The sequence below is a fragment of the Papio anubis genome, chromosome 11 (assembly GCF_008728515.1).
Source record: "Papio anubis isolate 15944 chromosome 11, Panubis1.0, whole genome shotgun sequence".
Lineage (NCBI taxonomy): Eukaryota > Metazoa > Chordata > Mammalia > Primates > Cercopithecidae > Papio > Papio anubis.
In genome coordinates this window covers 34190528-34207160 of record NC_044986.1, presented here as the reverse complement: position 1 = coordinate 34207160, position 16633 = coordinate 34190528, and the positions used below count along the sequence as shown (strand labels likewise).

Here is a 16633-nt window from a genome sequence, read left to right as displayed (position 1 = left end):
AGAAAGAAAGAAAGAAAGAAAGAAAGAAAGAAAGAAAGAAAGAAAGAAAGAAAGAAGAAAGAAAGAGAAAGAAAGAGAAAGAAAGAGGAAGGAAGGAAGGAAGGAAGGAAGGAAGGCAGGCAGGCAGGCAGGCAGGCAGGCTGCCTGCCTGGCTGGGGAGTGAGTGAGACAAGGGGCTGGATCAGCTGAGACTGGCAGATCCACTTCCCAAACGGCTTCTTTGCCAAGCTGCTGGCACTTAGGTGGGAAGGCTGGAAGGGTGGGCTCAGCTGGGACTGGCACCTAAGCACCTACATGTGGCCTCTCCACTATGGTGGCCTCAGGGTAATAGTCAGACTTCTTACAATGTTCTTGCAGCAAAAGCCACATGCTTTTATGACCTAGCCTCAGAAATCTTATGATGGACATTCATTTCACATTCTCTTTTGGTTGAAGTAGTCACAAGCCCACCCAGATTCAAGGGAAGGGGCTGTAGACCACACCTCTCCGTGGGAGGCATACCACGAAAGCCATGTTTTAAAATCACCACACTGGCGTTATTTCCTGATTCTAGATGAGAGATGGTAATTCGGTGGAGATTAAATGATTTGCCAAGGGATAGTAACTGGGATAGTTAGTGGGGAAGGGGGCTTAGGGGAGGAGAATGACTTTTACCATAATTCTGACTCTAAATTCTTGCTCTTTCAATTTGTATATATTATATCAGCTAACACACACTTGCTAATATGTAAAAGTTCAAAGAAAAAAAATCAACTGGTTTTGAGTATATTCAGTAACTTCCCTAAATAGAAACACAAATTTAAAAGAATAAGGTTTGCATTTATAAGCCCTTGCATAAAAACTTCATATTTTAAGGAGGTCCAGGGATGAGTGCAGTCCTGAGATTGGTCAGACGCAACTTTGTATCATTTTTCTCACAAAGAAAGATCTATGAAGATGTCCCCGATACTTAACTGTGATTTCATTTGTTCTCTAGGAAAATCTCATCTGGCCATTGTCCAGCGGGTGAATAATGAGGGAGAAGGAGACCCTTTCTATGAGGTGATGGGCATTGTCACACTGGAGGATATCATAGAGGAGATCATCAAGTCAGAGATCCTGGATGAAACGGATCTCTACAGTAAGTGCACAGCCTTGGCTGTTCCCAGGGTCATCTTATTTCCCTCTAAGACTCTCAGGTAAGGCCTTGTTTGATTTATAGAAAGGGTGTCAGGGCAAACTCTGTGCCCTGATGTGTGTCAGCCACTTATGCCAGGTGCTGCTGTGGCAAGATACCCTAGCTGGAATCACTTCTGAGTCACTGGGAACATGCTAGCTAAGTGTTTATCAGGAGGGAGTCTTCAGGAACTGAGCCAAGACTATGAAAAGGAGACCTCCCAGCCTTTGGGTAGAAAAGGGACTACAGGAAACACAGTGTTCCCAGGATGGTGCCCAGAGGCCTCTCTGCCCTTGTTTGTGTCCCCTGTGTTCTTGTTTGGTTGCTTCATCCACCTAGATGCAGACCCCAACAGGGGTTCCACTCACACTAGAACAGCAGTGAGCAGTGGAGACGGTCATGAGATTGCCTACTCACAACCTAAGCCAAAAACTGAATATTCCTTCTTACACACTTCCCTGTCCTCTTATGCCTTTCAGCCCACCACCCTGGGTTTCTGTTCTTTCCCTGCCACTAGAATCCCTGCTCTTGTCTCTGTTTCCTTCTTTCTGGTCTGCTCCCCATCCTAACTCCCTCACTCAGGAACAATATAGGCTTTTCTATGCAGATGTGAATACTTTGGGTTACTGAACCTTATCAAAACTTTGCTTGCAAACACTACAAAGGCATGCTTTGTCTCTAGGGTTGGAATGTTATCTAAGTCCATGGGAGTCCCTAGGCCAGGAATTGTTTCCTCCTCAGAATTTAATCTCATGGAATAGCCATCCTTTCCTTCCTTGCAGATAACTCATTTCAGACTTCGGTCCTTAGTTTGTGAGATGCGGCCTTTCAGAAACTGGCTCCTGGTAGAAAGAGCTTTGATGCCATAAGCTTTGATGCCACCTCTGCCTGCCACTCTTGATTTAGAATTCTCAGGTGTAGCCTGGGCAACATGGTGAAACCCCATCTCTACAAAAAATATAACAGTTAGCCAGGTGTGGTGGCGTATGCCTGTAGTCCCAGCTACTTGGGAGGCCAAGGTGGGAGGATCCCTTGAGCCTGGGAGGTCCTGGCTGCAGACAGCTGAGATTGTACCACTGCATTCCACCATGGGAACCTGGGAGGACTGTCTCAAAAAAAAAAAAAAAAAAAAAAAAAAAAAAATCCCGGATGTCTCAGATAAACTAGTGAAGCCATTCACGCTAAGGTGTTAGGTGCTGATAATAGTCTAAATGAGTAAACTCCCAGGGCACTTGTTTGAACAACATTAAGGCTTCAAGCACACACTATTAAAATCTAAGGAATGAAGGGGCGAGCAGAGGAATGATTCCCTAATGATGCCATTTTAAGTAGCAATCTGATGGGGGAGAGGGGGACTATTTAGGCAAACTTATACAAATCGGACAGTTGCTCACCAGTGAGAGCGAGGCTGATAACCTGTGTTTGCTACTCTTTTGCTGAGTGATCCTCTTTCTGCAGGAGCAGATTAGGGTAAATCAGCTGCTGGCATGATTCCTTAAGAGCTGTGAAAAGGCCCAGAAGCCAGGGATACTGTCTTTCTTCTTGCATGACCCTGACCTCAGGTGATCTGGACACCTGGGTCTGGGTCTGCCCACTGTGACTTGAGCAAAAGGAGTGTCAAAGCAGGGGCCAGATGACTGTGAAGTCCCAGAGTCAGAGCGGGCCACGGAAGAGCTGTGCCAGCAGGAGGGCACTTTGTCCCTTCTAGAAGGAAACCCAAAAGCAAGCCCGAAAAGGAGAGAAGGCACACCAAGGAGCCAGATTCAGGGGCCTTATTTTCCTGCCACAAAGGTTCATTCTCACTGCAGCCACTCAGCTTGCACCAGATGTTACCCCATGGCCCTGTTTCCCTTTAGGCCAAGTTTGGAGAAAACCCAAATCCCTTTTCCTGTTCCCCTTAATGCAGATAAGATGGGCTAGCAGTTTCAAAATTTTACTCAAAACTCAGGGAAAACAAAAGAGAAAGAACCAAAGGAAACATTTCCTGTACCAAAAAGAGAAAGCAAAAAAAAGGGGGGGGAAAGTAGATATATTTAGATAAGCTTTATAAAGAATGAGAACAAATTAAATTGGAAAAAGCAAATTTTTTCAACCAATAATTACATGCCTGATATATAGGCTCTTGGGAGGTACCAGACCCTGCCTGAGGCCCCCCACCCAGAAAACCCACCTTTAGAGATTATAGGTCCAATCTTATTTCTTCTCCTCTCTTCTTCCCTATATTTCCCCTGATTCCCTCCCAGTGGAGGGACTGGGGTTGAAGCAGGGAAATTGTGAGATAAGAGGTAGTGGCTGCCCTCTTCCCTTGTGTGGCATGCTTCAGGTACCACTCAGAGCATGGTTCAGATAAGCAGCAGGAGACTAGTTGAGACCAGTTCAGGGGAAAGGAGGGGGACAGAGTCAGAAATTCCCTGGGCCCCTGCAACCCTCTCAATACTAAGAATGCAGGTCCCGTGTGTGTGTATGACTTTGTGTAAAAGCATTCTCACACGTAGCTTCCAGTTGGAGTCTCATAATTAACTGCACAAGATGAGTATGAGAGCTATATTAAATATTACTAGCCTCCTTGTACAGATTAAAATAAAAACTGATGCTTAGAGAGGTTGTATGGTGAGTAAGTAGTGGAACCAGCCCCAGAACCCCAGACTTGGGTACCCCAAGACAGCTTTCTCCTTTTTCTACTATACACCCGCTAAGTGTGGAAAACACTGAAATGATGGCAGTCTCCCATTGTCTATCCCTCACCAACATCCTTCTACTTCCTGGGTGATACTGTGATGTCACCCATAGTTGACACTGTAGAAATGTTCTATCTGTCCCCTGTGATTCTGGGAAAACCTCCAAAGACCAACAGTGATTCTGAGATAGCTGCAATCTGTCCTCTGTGACCCCGCAGCTGACAATCGGAAAAAGCAGAGGGTCCCACACCGGGAGCGGAAGCGGCATGACTTCTCCTTGTTTAAGCTTTCGGACACAGAGATGCGGGTGAAGATCTCACCACAGCTTCTGCTGGCCACACACCGCTTCATGGCCACAGGTAGGACAAGTCTCCACTCCGGAGAAGCTAAAACACAATCTCTAGGGTGGGACCCAGGCACCAATCCTTGTTAAAATCTTCCAGCCTGATTCCAGTATGCTGTCAGGACTGAGAAGCACTGTTCTAGGAAGGAGGTTGCCTTAGATAGGGTAATGGATGCCACCTACTGTCGTATTGAGCCCCAGGCCTGATCTTATAGAGGAAGAAATGAGTATAATTCAACTCTTCTACCAGAGAGAAGAGCTAAAGAAACCATTGCCGCACTTTTCCCTTTTCTACTCACTTCCTGGCTGAAGCCTGAGGCCATCTCCCTGTCTGTTAGACTTACGGTGCCCTAGAGCAATGCCATAGAAGCTATGAATTGCTTAAATACAGAAGTGGACTGTGAATCTTGGGATCTTTAGAAAGAAAAAAAAGTGAGAAAATCCAAAGATAAACTCCTTCTTGTGAAGAAGGTCAAGTTTGTCTTTGAACCCTCTGACCATCCATGCCTAATTATTGTACTGACCTAGAATGATCATATCTATCATGAAGTTCAATATTTAATTAATCCAGCACATATTTATTGAGTGTATAATGAGCGCTAACACTGTTTTAGGTGCTAAAGAGTAGAAAATTTTCAGTTGGAGCTGCTTTAAGATAGAATTTCTAGTTCTGAATACAGATTTCTTTTAACTACTTCCCAGAGCATATGTAATATAAGTAATATAAGTTTAACATATGTAATATAAGTAATAGCTGTAATATATAAATATGATGCAAGGATGCCTCATATTATTGACAACTTATTATTTAAATAATTGCCTGTCTCTAGTAACGTGGGATTTCATTTCATTCAGCAGATATATGTCATACAAATAAGCCGGATTAAATTATCTGCATTTCATTCAATTATAGCATTAAAGTATTTGTTGTTTATGTGGCTTCGCTATCCATGTCCAATTTTAAATAAAATCAAAGAAAATTAGTAATGAAACAGACATTTCCAGATGGAGACCTGTTTCTCCTGAGGTGCCAGTGCAGGGACACACATCTCCAGAGGACATGGGTGAGGCCCTGAGATGCACACTTGGGATTAGGATTCTCCACTCCAAAGGAACTGCAGAAGCCCTGCCAGCCTGGTGCCCTGGTACATGCATAGGGGGCCCTCATTGTGCCCACTCTGACTCCTCCCAGCTGCCCCTGCTGGAATGGGTGGGACACAGCTCATGCTGATTCCTCCCTACCCCCTCACTCTCCTCTAGAAGTGGAGCCCTTTAAGTCTCTGTACCTTTCGGAGAAGATCCTGCTCCGGCTCCTGAAACATCCCAACGTGATCCAGGAGCTGAAGTTTGATGAGAAGAACAAGAAGGCCCCGGAACACTACCTCTACCAGCGCAACCGCCCTGTGGACTACTTTGTGCTGCTTCTACAGGTGAGTAGGAAAGTCAGGGAACCTCTAAGGGCCAGATGAGGGCATCTCCAGGGTGAAGAAATGGCCATGCCTCCTTCAGCACCAAGTTCCGGGACTTAGCTGGCTGCCTCAGGAACAAGGCCAGCTGGGTGGACATTTCTTCATGACCCACAGGAGGGGGTTAGACACAGAAGACTGGTGTCCTGGGAGTGCTGGGATCTTTGACATTTAGTCTGACAACTCAGCAATGTTTGGGGTGGGGTGAATACCTCTCCAATAGGGGTTTTGCTTCTAAACTTCCAGAACTGCTGCTCTGCAGAAACTATAATACCTCCTCATCTCTGCTTGAACATCCCCTGAAATGAAACTGCCCACTGCCTGCTGAACTTTAGACAACTCTTCTTTAAACCCTTCTCTCTGTCGAGTGGAAATCTCACCACCTCTGACTTCCTTACTGGTCCCTGCTCTGCTCTCTGGAGGTGCACGGGACACATTCATTCTCTCAGCTGCATTTCAGCCTCTGTAGTTCCTGGAATCTTCTCCCCCTTAAGAGGACCAGGAAGGGGAAAAATGACCTGTTCAAAGAAGTGCAACATCTCCCCAGTGCTCACATAAGTATGATCACCTTCTGCTCTGGATACCTGAATAGGCCTGTCTTAAATAAGTGTCTGACATGATTACAGCTTGTAACACTGCTGGTGCCCTGTCTGGCTTCACCATTAGCTCTGTCACTGATTCCCTGTCCCTTCCCAGCATAACCTTGTGAATCCTAAATACGCTGATTGTGTTTTAGAATCTTAATTAAGCTCACATGAACTTAGAAATGGTCTCCTTGTTACAGTCCACTTCCAACCTCTCTGCTCTGTCACTGTAATTTCCCTCACATATATCTTTCCAAATGGTCTGAACAAAATGACCTCTCTTCTCCAAAAAATGGAGTCATGTGCTTCACTGTTGGAAATCAACAAGAATCCTGTTACATTGTTTGTATAATGTAATGAGCACATAGTTTCATGTCTTGTACTGAATATAAACTTAACAGTTTTCAAATAAAACATGGAATAAAATGTAGTAGCAAGAGTGTAGGCTCAGAAATTTGAAAACTATGGCTTTAAAATCCCATTGTTGCCATCTCCTAACTAACCTTGACCAAGTTATTCAATCTCTGAGCCTCAAAATTGAGTCCCCAGTAAATCGGGGATAAAAATGGCATGGGCTTCATGGGGTTGTGGGGCTAATTGCATGAGAATCTATGCAGTGCACATAACACAGTGTCATGTCCATGCATGCTATGCATTACACGTCAGCTATCACTATTATTGGCAATGAATTAAACAAGCTTCACACAGAATTAGATTTTATCTTTTTTTTTTTTTTTTTTTTTTTTTTGAGATGGAGTCTTGCTCTGTCTCCCAGGCTGGAGTTCAGTGGCCCGATCTCAGTTCACTGCAAGCTCTGCCTCCCTGGTTCAAGCAATTCTCCTGCCTCAGCCTCCCGAGCAGCTAGGACTACAGGCGTGCACCACCACACCCAGCTAATTTTTATATATTTAGTAGAGATGGGGGTTTCACCATATTGGCCAGGCTGGTCTTGAACTCCTGACCTCGTGATCCACCCGCCTTGGCCTCCCAAAGTGCTGAGATTAAGGCGTGAGCCACCACACCCGGCCTAGATTTTATCTTGACCTGACTTAGAAATGGTCCAGTCTTGGACTAAACCAGTGGGGCAGTTTATGAGGCCCTGGGTTAGCTGGTGCTTAGGCCTGCATCGTGGAAGGGCCATTACAGTACGCAAGGACAGCTTGGTTATTCATGACTGGATGCTGTTTTATGAACAACGAAGCACTGAATTTACTGCAAAGAGCTACTTAAGTTGGAAGTGCTTTCTCAAATGTAAATCTGGAGAGAATTAACATTCCTCTGTGATAAGAACATGGGTCTAGTCCACTCGTTATCCAAGCAGAAATGCTTAGGGTTCTAGTCAATAGTAGAACTGGAAGTGCTCATATACATTCATAGTACACTTCCTTTTTTTTTTTTCCCAGGGTAAAGTGGAGGTGGAGGTTGGTAAGGAAGGCCTTCGCTTTGAGAATGGAGCCTTTACTTACTATGGCGTCCCAGCCATCATGACCACTGCTTGCTCAGGTATTCTAGTTTCCATTTGTTTATTGGGAAAGTAATGGGATATGGTAGAAAAAGCAGAGGGGTTCAAGTCTTGACTCCTCCTTTGACTCCTGTTAATCACCCTGGACAAGCCATTTAACTTCCTTGGCTTTAGTTCCTTCCTCTGCAAAATGGGTGTATGAATCACTTTTCATTCAGTTAGTGCTTAAAGAAAAGTGACAAAAATTGAATTGTAAAAAGCAGTAATATTGTCAAGTGTTAGGGATCTAGGGTGGTAGATTTCACTGTGAAAAGACGAGTTTATTTTGCTTTTTATACTGGTTCCCTACCCTTCCATTTAATTGCCTGGTTTTTACAGGGTTAATTGGTGCTGGGGGTGGATAGAAGAGGGAAGATTCCCATAAGAAGTGTGTTTTCTGAGTTGCCTCTGAAACCCACTGCATCCTTCTGTCCTTAGATAATGACGTGCGGAAGGTTGGAAGTCTGGCTGGATCTTCTGTCTTTCGTATGTATCTCTCAAACCCCTTCCTCGTCCTCCCCATCGTAGTCCCGCCTCAGCCCGCTCTGGGGACCTGGACCTGGGCTGGGGCTAAGACAAATGCTGGCAGCCTCTTTGTAATGTTCTGCCAGGAGCACTGCTTCCTGCCAGGTACCCACAGACCATGGGAGCTTAGGTTCTTGTGTCTGGAATGTCTTCTGCGGCTTCTCTGCTCACATGGTTGGGGGATGCAGGGGTTGGGAGGGGAGGCACTGCTTATTGCCACCTTCCAGGAAATGCAGGCAGGTGATATGTGTGCTTGGGCAGAGGTTCAGCCCTTCCTTCTGTGCAATAACAATTCACTCATGGCCTTTACTCAGAAACTCTCATATGCTATTATTGTGTCTGTGGGGTTTGTCCGCAGTAAGAAGTGACTGCAAGATTTGGGGATGTAAGTTCCACCCTTGTGCAATACGCTGCTTATCTGCTTCTCTTTCCTGCTTCTCCACCTCTCAGCTAGTGGAGAGGTATCTGCCAGCTGGCCATGCATGCTGTTGGTGGGGGGCAGGCACAGGGCTGATGGCTGGTTTGCTCTGCCCCTTCTGTGCTGTGCCTTCTTGCTGTTTCCTGTGTAGTTATTGCACTTGTGTTGAAAGGGCTGGCATTTCTTGTGATTAAAAGTATGATCCAGAAAGAATTATTTCTCCACATTTCTTTCTGATTCATGGATCTGAATTTTGCTTTCAGCTGTCAGTGTTTACAGTGGCCACTTCAATGCCAAATAGGGTCTTTCCTCACATCACAAAAAAGATTTTATGTATTCCCTTGTGGTGGGAATTGTCAGAGAGTCCCAGAGCTTGATATCATAGTCTCCGGAACATGGCAAGGTAGATACCATTTTAACATGAGTGAAACTGAGGAAATGACTTGCTTCAAATCACCCAGTAAGTTGGTGACCGGCCAAGATGCTTCCTGGTGTCCTGGCTAGTTCACACAGCACAAGAAAATACAGGTTTCAGATCCATCATATTCTGGAATGCAATTTCTAAGTGAAAATAGTGGAACAATTTACAGTGTAATTGTTACAGTGTAATAGCCCAGCCAGTGGCTGAAATGAAGTACCTGTCCAGCCTGAAGAGTGGCAGAACTTGAGTTGGAGGAGATCTGTAAAATCGAAAAGACCCTGGTACATTATTATACTTAAGACAACGAATCTCAATCAAGGTTGATGAAGGAAGTGTCGGTGCTCAGTAGAACTCTCAATGGGCGAGGGACGGGTTACAGGACGTTGGCAAACCTTAGTTCTCTAAAGGAAATTTCCATCATCCATCACATTAGGGACTACTCCTGGGATTCTAATATGTTACCTAGAAATGTCTGTGATCTCTTCCAGAAGACTGAAAGAGGTGGAAATTCTGAGAAAAAAAGGCCTACATATGGCTTCCTAGCCCAATGCTGTGGCCAGGCATGGTGGCTCTCACCTGTAATCCCAGCACTTTGGGAGGTCAAGGCGGGTGGATCACGAGGTCAGGAGTTCGAGACCATCCTGGCCAACACGGTGAAACCCCATCTCTACTAAAAATACAAAAATTAGCCAGGCATGGTGGCGCATGCCTTTGATCCCAGGTACTTGGGAGGCTGAGGCAGGTGAATCACTTGAACTGGGGAGGTGGAGATTGCAGTGAGCCAAGATCATGCCACCTTACTCTAGCCTGGCTACAGAGCAAGATTCCATCTCAAAAAGAAAAAAAAAAATTGTTTTAAGTAGAAGGAATATGTTATCCGATTTCTTCCTTTCCTTCCTTCCTGTCTCTAGTTCTTTCTTTCAAAAGCTTTCAATGGCATCAGCGAGATAGAAATAAAGTTGCAACATTGATTTCTCCTTTAAAACTAGTTAACTGAAAAGAAGCATAACACTCTTTCTCTTTCTCTCCCCATGTTACTGAGCATCTCTGTAAATCTTCAGAAGGAAAAAGAAATATTATTAGCCAATAGGGGTAAAAAGACATTTTCCGTCCTCCCGGAATCCATACTTAGTGTAGTGAAGTGTGAGGTAACTGCAAAGGCCAGCCATACCCCAGTTATCCCAGGTGAAGGCTCAGCCCATGGTCCAGCCACCCAGCATCTTTCATTGGCCAAGAACCTCAACCCTATAGGTTGAGGAAGAGCTTAAGTCTAAGCCAAAAGGCAATAAAATCTTACAGGGTCTTGGCCCAGCCCCCTCCCCCTATTCTTGAAGCTAGCTTGATCAGCCTTTGAGGATGAGGAGTGAGATTATGAGTTTGCTGGAAGACTGGCACGATGACCTATGCTTCAAAGTTGAACTTGAGGCTACAAAGAAGTCTCTGGCTTTCCTGTGTGAGGCGAAGGGAACATAATCTACACTGTCTTCTTCTTGGTTCTGATTGCCAGGAACCCAGGGTAGCTGGAATAGGTGCACACACAGGTGTGCAGATGTGGAAAGAACAGGTCTCCTTTCTGTTTGGTGTATACATTTATACATTGTATAATACATGTTTATACATTGTTTACAGTTTGGTGTATACAATGTATACAATTTGGTGTATACATTTCTACATTTAGAACTATGATTCTTCTTGAGAATAGAGGGTTTCTTAACTCCATTGTGTCTCATAATATTGGAGGCCCATTCTAATATTCGTTAACATCTCATGTCAGAGTAAAGGATTATCAGGTAGGTCATTTCAAATAAAATCATTTGGTTTAGCAAATAAAACTGCAGAAGCTGTCTATTTCCATCTGCTATCATCTGCAGACTGGTTTCATTTAGCTCCTTAAAAAGGACTCTGGGAATGATCAGATAAGAGAGACGAAGACAGGTTCCCATGGGTCCCGTGGCCAGACACCACTTGAACGGGGAGGGACTGGACTGTTACTACACACTCAACTCTACCCAGGCCCCCAAGTGATAGCCAGCAGCATTTCCAACTCTGTGGAGAAAGAGAAGGAAAAGGGAACAGAGAGATGCTTTGGACCACTGGTACTTACCACGAAGTGACTATGATTTAATTCAAGTTGATTCACATTAACACTGCTAGAGATATTGTTCTGTAACCAGAGGGAGCTCCTAGGAGTCAGAGGCAGGATCTAGCTTCCTCAAGGATGCCCCTAGCAGGAGCACACGCTTTCCATTCAGGCCTCTGAGTACCCCTGCAGGTGCCCTTGGCAGTTGAGCTCCGTGGGAGCTGGGAGAGCTTGGTGGGAATGCAGCGCTGGGCTCCCAGCATGTTTGCTGGCTCAAAATGGGAGCCTCAGAGAATGCTGCCTACATGCTTCCCACAGGGCTCGGCTTGTGCTTGTGCCTCTGATTCCAAGATGTGTTGCACATCTTTTCAGATGACTTTCAGCAAAATCCATTTTATTTTCTTGTCTTTCTGGAGAGTGACTTTGTAAGAGGATGTGATTTCTGTGTTTTCAGAGTCAAGATTCCTTTTTGCAGAGAAGTGTGATGTTGTGAAGATCCAGGAACAGACTGTCTCACCCACTTTGTTCTTTGTCTCTTTCCTTTTGTGTTTATATCTTCCCTTTTGCAACTCAAATCCTTGGCCCCTGACTCTTTAGTGCCCGTCTCTGTGTCTCGTACCTTCGCTGTCAGCAGAGGGGACTCTCTGGCAGGCTCCCCAGGTAAACATGCATGGGTGTCTCGGGTCTCCGTAGATCCAGAGGGGTTTGCAAGAAGCCTTTGGCCTCTGTCACTTTCCTGCCTGAGAACTAATCTCTCCAACAGGCACTCTTGTGACTAAGGCATAGCACTTTGCACAAACAGCACTCATTTGCACATACCACCCAGGCATTGCTGGTTCAGTGGTGTCATTTGTGAGCTTACCTCCCAGGAATGTATCTGTGTACGCACATGGAAAAATGGTGGGGGTGAGGGATAGTGTGAGTTTTTCCTCATTTGTCTGACTACAGAATGGAGGGATGAGGAGGACAGCATGAATGAAATGGGAATAGTGGAATACTATGCTTTATTTCTACCTATTTTCTTTCTACCTTTCTTTCCTTCCATGTCCTAATCTTCCTAATAATGTTACTGTGTGATCATCATATTCTCAGTAGCTCTGCTCATACAAAGAATGCTATATGTAAAACTTTCAAAACAACTTTTCATTAGGTTTAACCTCTTTTGTTAATAAGTGAAATAGTCACTGGGTTTCTTTTTAATCGGGTAACAATTCCTCATAGAGCTAGATAATAATTGAATGACTGAGTAGAATGCAACAAATCTGAATGATCAACTGTTTGTTTTCATTTCTAGAGGTTGTTCTCTTGGGCTCATAGAGTAAGTAATGACTAAACCAGGAATGTATTTGTTAAATTGCCCTGCAGTTAGCACACAGTTCCATTTCCTCTACCCTCTAAATCTGTATCCCTTATCCCATTGCTGGGGTAATGCTACTAAGACCCCACCACATCCTCAGTCATCGAGAAATTGCTTATGTTTCTCAGTCTGTATAGTAGATCCTCGACATTTAAAAAAGGCTATATTCTCCAATTTGCAACCTCAGTAGTATTTGTGTTGACTTCTGTTTTTTCCCAAAATCAAATTTTTTCATCAAAAACCATCTGGTCCTCATGTTGATCTATACAAGATAGGTTAACCACCTTGTCAAATTTCACTGACGTTTTTTCTCTCTCTCTCTCGATGGTGATTTTCCATTAAGAAATAGTTTTTCTTGCCTTGTGAGAGCTCATGCCTTAATGATGACTACAGGATCGGACAGTCAATGTGAGATACCAATCTGGTGCCCTTGCCAGCTAAATGGTCTACTCCTACATGCCAGCAAAATTAGAAATGACCACATGATGGACCTTCAAGTTCCTTCACATGCAGTGAATGTTGGTGATGTCAACAGTGTGCTGTGAAGGTTCAGAGGAAAGGGGAGATGCACATTTTAAAAGACTTTCAGCCCAAAAGATCAAAGCGAGGATGCGTTTTCCTTTATAATTAACCTTCAGTTAACCAGATGACCTAGTTAATTGTAACTTCCCAGTTAAAGGAAGGTTAATTCTAGTTCATCTGTATTGATTATGATAAAGTTCATGATAACCCAGTGTCAGACAGAGATGAAAGTGATACCTTCCTGCTGTGCAGAACCTCCAGGAAGTGCCGAGACTTCTGATCCAACTCTGGGCGCTGTCACGTGCCCCTGAGAGTATTTTCAACTTTCCCCCCTTTTCCATGACTGTGGGTATTCAACACAACAAGAGATTAGTGTCAACACAATGCAAACCCTACTCATAAAGAGGTAAGCTTATTCCCATCCTTGGTTTAACTGTGCAGGGTGGAGCAATGGTCGGTACAGTGGGAGAAAACCAGATGTAGGGAGTGCCTAGCTTCTCCTTTGGCTTATTCCGCTCCACCTTATGTCTGGTCTCTATCTAGAGCTAATCACTGTGCCTTCCCAGTGATCAGGTGACATCCACAGGACCTATTCTGTGATATTTCCTCTGTCATTCTTGCTTTTGTTCCATATCATTAAAAGAAGCAGCCTCAGAGGTCTGGGATTTTGTAGAAAGAAGTTCCGGTAACTTCTGGCCCTGTAAGCACAGAGACTTTGGAACCAGGGGTTCTTATTCAGTGCTCGACTGTCCGTTCATAATGTGCATTGAGATCAGCAATGATGCCATTTTCTCCTAGAATATGCCAAAGTACCTTAAAAAAATCTTTTTACTTTGCAAAATGTGCTGAGTGGAAATACTGATTTCTGATCCAGATACATTAATTTACATATATGCTAAATCTCAACCCTATCTTATATGGGGAAAAAATAAATCCTAGAAACCAGTAGGGTCTTTAGGTCTAAAAAAGAACTGTCATTGTCTTATTTGACTCCCCACAATCACTTTGGGAGATAGGCAGGAATTGTCATTGGAAAACAACAGACAAAAAAACAGGCTCTGAGAAAGTCAGTCAGTGTTGTATGTGTAGTAGATATGTAGAGGGACAAGGACTGGAATCTAAGTCTTAGATCGTGCTCTCCACCTACTGCCTGAGACCTTGCTTTACCTCTGAATATAGACATTTTGTGCCCTCTAGAGGGCTGTGATTTATTTGCATTTTGAAAGCAGTGCTAATAACAAATCTGGTGCTCACACTAGATTGAGGCCAGAGGTCTCTGCACCAAATATTGCCATCATTATCCATGGGGAGTCTCTTTCTATTTGAGCCTTAGTTTGAAATAAGAGTACAGTGGTTTGCAGATTACCTCCAGGGTGTGGTGTGGTTAACCAACTTGGCAGGTGCTTTCATTTAAAAATGAAACTTCTGATCAGGGGTTTCCCCTGAAAGTACACAGCCCCACTGCAGTTATCATTCCCTTTCCCCAGATTCGCTCCTTCTTTCTTCTCCTGGTGGTGGAGATAATTTTGAATTCCCCATGACAGTTCTTTCAAATCCACAAAAGCACAGAGACAGAGACTTTGGAACCAAGGGTTCTTTTCAGTGCTCAGTTATCCATTCATAATGTGCACTGAGATCAATAATGACAGTTTTCTCCTCAAATATATAGGGAATCTCTAAAAATAATATTTCTACTTTGCAAAATGTGGTAAGTGGAAATAATCCTTCGGGTCGGCTCTTGTGTGATGAGCATTTGGGAACCGTTAAAGCTCCGTGTAAAGTGAGTGAGTTCATCTGGGATCCTAACTTGGGCTCAGAGTTCACACTGTAGTTTTGACAGACAGCTGGCTTTGGTGTTTGGTTGTCTGATGCTAAATGTGGCCCCAGTATAACGAATTTTAATAATGCTAGTTTGTACTCTTACAGGTCTATGTAATTAAGCTTCCTGATCCATTTTGGAGAACAGAGATGGCCCATGGCACAATCACAGTCAGACCAGAGTAGGCCATTCCCCCTCATCCCTCACTGATGCTACAAAAGATGTAGGCAGGCAGCCCCTGAACCCTCCTTTTTCCTCAAATCCCCATAAGGAAAATGGGAGCTTAGCATTCTACTTCTGTATCTTGGGGTCTGCTTCCAGGATAGGGTTGTGAAGGCTCCCTGGATGCAGGTGTCACAAATGAAGCAAGAGTCCCAGAGCTGCTGCGTCCAGATTTCCAGGGCCCCTGACTATGACTGCAGAAGGAGAGGAGATTCCATCCAGCCCCAACTCAGTGTGAATTCCTCTTCCATACCCTTTGCCACCCTGCCCCCGATTTTACCCTGGTGCCTTCTCCACCCAAACCTCAGCAATCCAAGTAGCCAACCCAGGACAGGTATCTCTTACAGACTGACCACTCAAAGGCTACAGGAATGAGGTTTGTCACAATTTCATAGAGCAAAAAACCCTGCTCCTCATCACCCAGTTACACCTGAGCCAACCTGAGGGTCTGATGCAAGAGCAAGAGTGGGCAAGGGATGGGTTGGTGGCTTAGCCTGCCGCCTGTTGACAGGTCCGGTGGTCGGTGTTACGTATCACTGTTTGATCTGTCTCCTTCCAGACCTCCTTGCACTATACTTAGGATTTTCCTCCTTGCTTCACTCCCCCAAACTGTGCCTCTGTGCTTTTAGGATATGCCAAGGGGAATTACACAACTTGAACTAGTTTGCCATGCTGCTAGGACACTCGTCTGTTACTGATTTCTTCTGCTTTTTATTAAAAGCATTTCCATGTCCCTTGCTCAGAAACTTCTGAGTGTATGTGCACAATTACCAAAATGCCAAGTCATCAGCATCCCACCCATTGAGGAATGTCAGACTCCAGGACACGAAAACATTGATCTCGCACAATACCCAGAGGAGCTGGGACTTTCTCATGGAGTAAAGGTTCTTTTTTCTTTTAAAAATTGCTTTTATAGACTCAATCTTTGTAAGACAGTTGTATCATTTGGTGTTGGGAATCCTTTATGATTTTATAAATAAACTTTCAATAGCATTGTTTTTACTTTAAAAAAAAAAAAAAAAAAGACATGTTTTTCCTCCTCCCAGCATAACAGTGATGTAGCTTGTGTTTGACATGTGAGTCCCTGTGGGTGTCACCCACACTGGGTGCCAGTGAAACGATGAGAGCTTTGGGGGGAACTGGGATGTAGTTGTTGCCTCTGTCTCCAACAGGAGAAGCTTCCACAGTTGGAAGGAGTTTAGTAGATAAAATAGGGCTCTTTCCCTGCTGTCCTCCCTGAACATATCTTGAACTGTGATGTAAGAAATGAGGATATGGAACAACTGGTGTAGGGTGTGTGAAGCCCATGTCTGGCCAGGCAAAGTGGAGGATTATTGAGAAATGGTGGTGATTCTCTGGGCAGCTGAAGCCATAAGCCCTGCTCACACTTTCTTCCCTTGGTTATGTCCAAACTGAGTTGAGGTCAAAACCCACCAGGTCAAGGTATGGTTTTCCAGATGCTGCACTGGGGCCAAAGAAGCTACTCTTGGGCAGGACTCCCTGTCCCGCTTTTCTGCAGCAACTAGCCTGGAGGAAAGAAC

The 16633-nt window shown here is 44.4% G+C and overlaps 1 protein-coding gene and 1 non-coding gene across 6 annotated transcripts in view; one reads left to right on the top strand and one right to left on the bottom strand.

Annotated features, from left to right (window-relative positions):
• Positions 1–16633, top strand: part of CNNM1 (cyclin and CBS domain divalent metal cation transport mediator 1) — a 68218-nt gene that overhangs the window by 30845 nt on the left and 20740 nt on the right. For 3 of the 5 annotated variants that reach the window (XM_031652133.1, XM_031652136.1, XM_031652135.1), the window contains exons 2-7: positions 977–1120; positions 4053–4193; positions 5438–5607; positions 7631–7730; positions 8167–8214; positions 11770–11832. In XM_031652133.1, coding sequence (XP_031507993.1) covers positions 977–1120; positions 4053–4193; positions 5438–5607; positions 7631–7730; positions 8167–8214; positions 11770–11832 — 666 coding nt within the window. The remainder of the gene's footprint in view (positions 1–976; positions 1121–4052; positions 4194–5437; positions 5608–7630; positions 7731–8166; positions 8215–11769; positions 11833–16633) is intronic. The other 2 variants (XR_004176927.1, XM_031652134.1) reach the window with 1 other exon arrangement.
• LOC116269603 lies at positions 1425–1531 on the bottom strand. Its single transcript, XR_004177222.1, has one exon. It is a non-coding gene; the product is annotated as a small nucleolar RNA SNORD67 (small nucleolar RNA).